The 9,068-nt window shown below is 25.7% G+C and overlaps 1 protein-coding gene across 1 annotated transcript; it reads left to right on the top strand.

Annotated features, from left to right (window-relative positions):
* The first annotated feature begins 6,047 nt into the window (after positions 1-6,047).
* On the top strand, positions 6,048-8,597 carry LOC133824453 (vacuolar iron transporter 1-like). The gene is made up of 4 exons (XM_062257341.1): positions 6,048-6,329; positions 6,463-6,548; positions 7,792-7,906; positions 8,040-8,597. The coding sequence occupies exons 1-4, from the start codon at positions 6,088-6,090 to the stop codon at positions 8,338-8,340; spliced, it is 744 nt and encodes a 247-aa protein (XP_062113325.1). The 5' UTR covers positions 6,048-6,087; the 3' UTR covers positions 8,341-8,597.
* Positions 8,598-9,068: the final 471 nt, after the last annotated feature.

Consider the following 9,068-nt stretch of genomic DNA (forward strand, 5'->3'; position numbering starts at 1 on the left):
TTTTGTCCAAAAAGCTACTGAAACTTATTATTTCAATAAATACACTGCCTTGGTACAGTCATCAAGTCAAGGACGTTCCCTACCAAAAACTTTCTTTCCCAAACCCTAAGAAATTAATTACATTTTCTAAAAAAGGTTTATATCATTTTATTTTATATCTTCTATTTTTTTAATACTAGATTGAACCATCAGATTTAAACAATTACAATTAGGACTATTTGTTTTGAACAAAGGAAAGAGAAAAAGTGAGAATGAGGAGCCCCAATTGTCTTAATTATTGAGTTGAGGGTATTTTTATTTTATTTTACAAAATAAATGATCATATTTGATAATTGTAAAAATATGCATATAATTTAAAAAATTTGGGAACATGAAAAAATCACAATGATTGTAAATGGTTACTTAAACTAATCTAAAAAGCAAAATCATGTCGATCTGAAAAAAAAAATAAAAGAATCGAAGTTAGGGGAACCGAAGCTTTGCCGAGAGATGGTGTTTGGAGGGATTGGAGCTCTATCGTTGCAAAGAGAAAAGAGACTATAAGAGGGTTTGAGGAGGTGAGAGAGAGATGAGAAAGTGAGAGTGAGATGGGGTTTTTTTTGTAATTTTGATTATGATAATCTCTTTTTTATATTTTATTTTGGGCAACTACTTATATTTTTGTAGAATTATTTTTTTCCATTTTTATAAAAAAAGTTTAAAAATACTATATTTTGTAAAGTTTTCAAAAAGTAATGTGAGATTAGTTACATTTTAACCTGGTGATTGATGAAAGATAAAGTAAATACATATAATATTATTTTTATGTTTATTAATAGAAAAAATACAACAAATTATAGTTTTGGAATTTTTATATTATTATGTTTGAAGAGTTATCTAACTTGTGAAGAAAAAAAAATTAAATCAATTATATGTTACTTTAGTGTGATTATTACTATTTTTTTTTTATTATCAATACAGTAACAATAATTATAATAAGTTTTGTTATTATTTATTGGTTAAGACACATATCATAGGTGAAACCTGCAAAGATGAGGATAATAATTTAATAAAAATCATTATTGATCTGTCCTATTTTCATTCCTATATATAATCATGTGAAAATCAATATTATACTGAATTTGACAATCGAAAAGATTATTATATCTTAAATGCATATATACTACCCTTAAAATGATAATTTATTATTCAGTCATTTTGTCATTTCATTCAAAGGTATATAAAAAACAAAATTATGATTGAAATTAAAAAGCTAAATTAATTGCTCTTGATTATATATGAAAAATTAAGAGGTAAAAAAATAATAATAATATGAAGAAAAAAATCCCCAACATCTATGATTGAAGGAGAGGAGAACTCAATTTTTTAGAATTCATTTTGACAAAAATACAATTCTACAATTTATAGTTGATAATAATGAGATAAAAATTGTTTTGGTCTATTTTTTTTCAACATATATATCCTTGTATTAAATTATATATATTTTTAATGAAACTTGTACTTTGGTTTTTTCTAAAGATATTACAATCATGATTTTTCTAACTGTTGTAAATATCATTACAAAATTATTACAGTGAGATATTTAATGAAAATCTGCAACAAATTCTATTAAAAATTCATCCTCATGAAAATATTAATAGTCCACAAATGTATACTTAATCTACACACTAGTATTTTTAAATAATTTGTTTTGTTCCGTTCTTAAAAAAAATTTGTTTAAATATGATTTAAGTAAAATAAATGTACTAAATTCATTTTATAAATTACATTAATACAAGATCCCTAATTAGAGCTCAATCAATCTGAAGTTTTTAACTTTAAAAGGACTACAAACATAAATAAATAAATAAACAAAATAACTTAAGTAAATATTTACACCTGTAACCGTATTTATTAATTTAATTACAAAAATCACGTATAATATTTTATTTACAAGTTTATCGTATTTTTTTTAAACGTTTTTTATTTTTTCCACCGTTTTTTTCTTCTACAACATTTCTAAATTTTTATTACTATTTGTCTTTCTATCTCTTTCTCAATATATATAAACAGTGTATAAAATAATAACCAAAAAAAAAAAAAAAAAAAGCTGCCAAACAAATTGTTTGACTTTTCTAACATCTCTCCCTATCTCTTTCTTTTCATTTTTTTTAAGTTTATCTCCATCTTTTTCTTCTCCTTTTTTTTTTTAAATATTTCCTGCTACACCGTTAGTCGGATGAGCTCAAAAATAGTACTATTAAGACATTTTTCAAGGCGGTCATTTTAATATATATAAAGCATATATTTTTTCATCATCACAAAAATAAATGACTAAAATAAAAAGAAATCTTTTATAGCTTTTTTTTTTTTTTATATTTTATTAACCAAAAGGTAACTATATTTTAAATATAAATAAATTTTAATATACAAAAAAAGTGTATTCTTATTTTACAAAGATACTATGTGATATTCTAAACAACTTTAAAAATATTTTAAGTAATTTTTAAAAAAATATTCTTTAGGATATTGTTTAGTAACTTTTAAATATAACATAAGAATACTCATTTTAGTAACTCACTAAGTTCGTTTGTTGCTTTAAATTTGTGCTATAACAAAAAATTTAGTCATATATCAAAAGGTAACAAAATTGTATTTTAAAAGATTTAAAAAACAACGAAAAATATAGCTCTTAAAAGTAATTATGCAGTTTACTAAATAATATCATTTTCTAATAAGCTATTCATAGTAAGTTGGAATTATATGAGTAACTTTTTATACTATATGATAACTAATTAGTTTCTAAAATAGATTTGAAAGTAACGTAAAAATATATTAAATGATAAGACATGTAAGTTATATTAGTGACTAAAAAAATCTATTAAAAGTTTTCATTTAAAAATTATTGTATAGTATACTAAATTAATTTTTATTAATAAACTATATGATAATTAACTTGTTATATTATATGACAACTCATTAGTTTCTAAATTAAGTTTGAAAGTTACCAAAATATATCTTAAATAATAAGATACCATAATATAACCTAAAAATAACTAATTGATATATTAATATGTTTACAAATAAGTTTTGGAGGTAATAAAAATGTATATGAAATAATATGATAAAAAAATAAAACTTTTTATATATAAAAAAATTAGTATCGTAAGCAACCAAAATATAATTTTTTACAACCTATAAAAAACAAAAAATTTCGAGAAGCAAGATTTCCTAATTTTTTTTCAAAATCGGGTATGCTATGCTGACGTGACACTTATATTTGTGTAAATAATTTGGTTGAATGTATTTTTGGAATAAGTTTGTATTTTTAAGGTATTTGTGTAAATTTTTCAAAAAAAATTAGCCGGCCCTATTTTTTTTCCATAATAAAAATAAAAATCTCTTTGCTTCTAATCTTTTTCTCGATCCCCTACTATTTTATCACAACCTACTTGAATCTTAATTCTATATCCTTATTAGATTTGTTTTACACATATAAAAAAATAATAATGGTAATATACAAAAGAATTATATATATAAAATAAGTTTATACATATTATAATAAATTATTGGCTTCGTGGATGAGTAGTTTAAGGGATGCACTCCACCGTCTTTGTCTCCATCTCAGCATATTTTTCATTGGGATGAGACGAGGGATTACCATTTTAAAATAAAATTAGTAAGTTATATAAAAATTAAAATATTACAAAATATTTATAATTTAAAATACATTATTTTATCTCAAATATAATATTTTTAGAGAAAGTCTCAAATATAATTTACAATCTTTAAAAAGCTGCTATAATATACTACAATTATACATAAATAAATATACAAAACAAATAAAATAATATTAAAAAAACCAAATAAAATTTTAACGGCGAGGCTACTCCTATACAATTTAATATTCGAGAATAGAAAATTGTTCACGTCTCTCTTTCATTTCCCATTAAATAGGGAATTCCCACTTTAGTAGGGACGGGCGAATCCTGTAGGTATCTGTTCCGACGAGAAAATTGTGCAACCCTAGTTATTGTTTAAGTATTTTTATTTAGTACTTTAAGGTACCCATCACCACACGAGGCAACACTTCATAATTAGTTAGTGATATCCCATAATACATATTAAATTTAAATACATAGGATCCGATATTAAGCTGCACCAATTGCGATACACTACTTCCTTGTGGTGTTGTACACCACTACTGGTGCCCCATAAGAATTCCCTTTGTTTAGAGTTAGCATTGGGACCATGGGCATGTACCTTCTATTCTTGGTCGTAGGATTTTTGGTGCTTAAGACAAAACAACATTAATTGACAAAATAATTAAGCTTTGTGATTGAGTCGATGGTATGGTAGTTTAAAAAATTGACTTGTCATCATCCAAATAAATATAAAATAACAACAAAAACTTGACAAGGCATTTTCAAAAAGAAAGAAAGAAAGAAAAAGTTGGGAAAGGCATGGCATGGCTTGTGGCGCACACATGCTCCACTCATTTGTAGGAGACCCGTGCCCAACACACGCACTTTCCTTTCTATTTTCTTATTCGGGCGGCTTTATGTTTTCTTTCTTTCAATGCTTCGCCCCACCGACAATGACTCTTCTTCCCCTATTTATTATTTATCAAAAAAATACCCATGTGAATATATGTGATAAAATATATAGGACAATTATCATGTAGGAGATTCACTTTAAGCCCTATCGGTAGGACTTTCAGTGTTTCTCGACCCGTGAACAGTTTTTGGTGCGAATTTTTTTTATGACCGTATATATTGTAGCTATTTAGAGTATCATGCAAAGTTTCAGAAAATTCCGAATAGTTTACAGTACCGAAAACTAGGTTCAAACATGTTGATTTCCACGTGCATAAAAAAAATTAGTCACGCGTGCAACAACATGTTTGAACCTAGTTTTCGGTACTGTAAACTATTCGGAATTTTCTGAAACTTTGCAGGATGCTCTAAATAGCTACAATATACACGGTCATAAAAAATTCGCGCCGAAAACTGTTCACTAGTCGAGAAACACTGAGAGCTCTACAATAGAGCTATTTTTGAAGGCCCTACCAAAGAAATTTCCAAAATATATATACATAGAAGACTTCGTCGTACTAATAATTATGATGATGTGTCAACATAGTAATTTAGTATAGTAAGTCACCAACATGTAATTTTTTTTTATATTAATTTGGAATTTTAATATATAATGCTTAAATAAGAATTTTTTTTAATTCTTTAATTTAATAAATATATGACCACTATGTAATCAGGTAGTATTTCTAAAAATTGAAAAAAATCAAAATTTATTTTTAGAAATATTAATTAACAACTATAAATATGGACTGTTGATCTTAATCTAATGGTTAACAGTAATCATTAAGAGTGCCCTGTATATATTAAAATTACAAATATATAATGGTTATATTAAAATTATAATCAAAACTCATTTTGCAAAATAAAGATTAAATAAAAATTTATTTTCATTAATTATATTGTGAGTTTGTATATATAAATATGTTTTGTTCATGCTTCTTTACGTTTCGTATATTTATACTTATATTGTAAATGAACAAGCTCGGTAAATAGTATAGGAATAATTGTTAGGACTATTTTATTTTGTATTTTGTCTTACTACATATTTGAACTATGTGTTTTGATATATTATTTTTTGAATTTTTTATTTTGTAAAATAGTTTAAATATAGACCTAAGAATTTAATTTTGACGAAGAAAAAAATAAATATGACAACACGATCATTAGGTGAAATTGTTTTGTTTTTATTGAGAGTTATTTGTTTTGGTTAATTATCTATGATTTTAATTCAAAAAAATTGGACCAAAACCAAGGTAATTTATCAAAAGTTAGGATTCAAACTTTTTTTTCTTTTTTCTTTTCAAGAATATTCCAAAAAATCCCACCTTTTCTCCAAACCACTTTATTTATTTACTTATTTAGTTTTAAATTCTTCTTAATGAACGTAGAGACACTACTTGATCATTATTCCTCATTATATATTTTCTCCTTCCTCTATAAATAGCCTTCTAATTCACTACTCCTGACCATCTCTCCCAATAGGATTATATATATAAATATATAATTAATAACAATGGGAGAAAATGGAGGATATGCAGACCTAGAGAAGCAGATGCTGAGTCTACACGACCATGAAGAGAAGCACTTCATGTCAAGTGAGGTCGTCAGAGATATCATCATCGGAGTATCCGACGGTCTCACTGTCCCCTTCGCCCTCGCCGCCGGCTTGTCCGGCGCCGACGTTTCCTCCTCCATTATTCTCATTGCCGGAGTTGCTGAAGTTGCCGCCGGAGCTATCTCCATGGGGCTTGGCGGGTACCTACTCACCTACCTAATTATATATATATATATATTAATTATGGTATTTTTAGAGATAATAATTAATAATGTTGTTTTTCCTAATAAGTTTTAAGATTACTAAAATGACCCTGAAAATCAAATATGGCAGGTATCTTGCGGCGAAGAGTGAAGCTGATCATTATGTGAGAGAACTAAAGAGAGAGCAAGATGAAATCGTTGCCGTTCCTGATATAGGTCTCACCACTCACACTATATATTTATATTTATATATATATATATATATTTTCTAGTTCTAACAAATATTCATTTTTAATACTTACTTTTGAATATAGTATATATATATATATATATATATATATAATATGATCCGCTTCTTCTTTCTTCTCTCTCTCATAATAATATATATGGAGGAAGAGGATTTAACTTGTCAATTTTTATATTAAGAAAAAAAAGACTTTTGAAGTGTTGTTTGAGTACAATTATTAAAAAATAAAATGAATATTCATTATACTCAAGTTTTTACCTATTAGCACCCCAAATATTTTTCATAACTCTCTATCTTCATTTTAATTAATGGAATGAACTCGTTGATATTATGTATTTTTACAAATTATCATTTTTGTACATTCTTTTTTTAATAATACTCATATGTATTATGTGTTTTAAAACCATACATATATTGTATCATAAATTTAGATTTGATAGATAAAATTTTGTCAATATGATCAAACTGTCATCAGTTATATGTAATTAAGTAATTGAATTTGAATTTTGAACTCATATAATTGAGAGCAATTAGATTAAATTAGTAAAATTTATTATTTAAATTTGAGTTAGGGTATAAATATGTAAAATTTTAAAACACATGATACTAAATATGTACAATTTTAAAATACATAATACTAAATAAAAAAATAAAGTACCAAATTAATACTTAAAATTTTAATAATATATATTGCAAAAAAAAGGCATATTATTATAATATACGTACGTACGTACATACATAAATGCGTAATCATACATGAAATTGGTAAAGTGCTCAATCATATATATATATATATATATATATATATATACCTTTTATAAATGAATTATAGTAGTCGTACTAGTAGTAGTGGTAAAGCAAGGCATATATGTGGGAGTGAAACAAAGAGAATGCGATAATAGGGAACAGTTCTCCCCACTATACCCACCCACTACTTACCTAAAAAACTATGTATGTCAAGCTTGGACCCAACACTAGTCTCAAAACAACACATTAATTATTATATAACAAGCCCCCAACCCCAACCCCAACCCCAACCCCAACCCCACTACACTACTTTATATAAATATATAATATCTTTTACTTGTTTTTTTTCTTCTCTCTCTCATCATGGGTGTATTTATAAGAATATCTTAAATTAATAATGCTAGCTATTATATATATATATGTATATAGGTTATCATATCACTAACTTTTCTATACATAAAACAGAGGCAGCTGAGGTTGCTGAGATATTAGCACAATATGGGGTTGAGCCACATGAATATGGCCCAGTTGTAAATGCTCTTAGAAGAAACCCTAATGCTTGGGTAGATTTCATGATGAAGTAAGTACTTACTTACTTCAACTAACACTAATAATAAAGTCAAAATATATAAGACAAACAAAACTATTAACAAAGTCAAAATAATCAACTAATATATATATATATTTTCTTTTTCATGATTATGTGTATGCAGATTCGAGCTAGGGTTGGAGAAACCTGACCCAATGAGAGCAATACAAAGTGCACTGACAATTGCATTTTCATACATAATGGGTGGATTTGTGCCATTGTTGCCTTATATGATTTTTCCAATAGCAAAGGAGGCTGTTGTGGCTTCTGTAGTTTTGACCATTGTGGCATTGCTCATATTTGGCTTTGCCAAAGGTTACTTCACTGGCAGTCAACCCTTTAAAAGTGCTTTCCAAACTGCTTTGATTGGTGCCATTGCTTCTGCAGCTGCTTATAGTATTGCCAAGGCTTTCAGAGCATTCTAAAAACACATTAATTATTAGTTAATTAGTCTATTATAATTAGTACTCTAGAGAAATATGAGGGTATTATCTATTTATGTGTTATTGTACTCGTCATCTTTACTGGGTTTTCTTTAAAATATCTCTCTACATGTAAAAATTCTCTGCATTTAAATATATATATGGATTTTCAGTGCCATATTAATTAGCTAGTATAAGATTTCACACTATAATAAGAAGCATAAAGTTGTGTTTTGTGTTTGGTAAATTATAATTTAAAATAGTTGTGAGTTGGAATAGTGTAGTGTTTGATAAATTTCTTAATTAAAGTGTTATATAAATATAAAATTACTAAAATAAATAATCTTTTAATATAACTAATGAATATATATATATAAGCTACACATTACTTTTTTAATATTTGAAAATTTTAATTTCTAATCAGTTATTTACATTTATATATTTTTTATTTCAAATGTTTGTATTTTACATAGTCTATATAATAAATTATATAAAATAATTATCGATTTTTTTATATGTTTAAATAGCTTGTGAGTAAATTATTTAATAAGTTATTATTTACATATTTACTAAAAAGTTTTAATCTTGAACTTTTTAGTTAAGTAATTAACTTTTTACTCGTCAAACACTTTACCAAACATACTAATGTATTGTAATAATTACGTAATCATTTACATAAGCACATAACCCCACTAAAAAAAATTAATAAAATAAAAAAGGGTATATAGTAG

Source organism: Humulus lupulus, chromosome 3 (assembly GCF_963169125.1).
Source record: "Humulus lupulus chromosome 3, drHumLupu1.1, whole genome shotgun sequence".
Classification (NCBI taxonomy): Eukaryota; Viridiplantae; Streptophyta; class Magnoliopsida; order Rosales; family Cannabaceae; genus Humulus; species Humulus lupulus.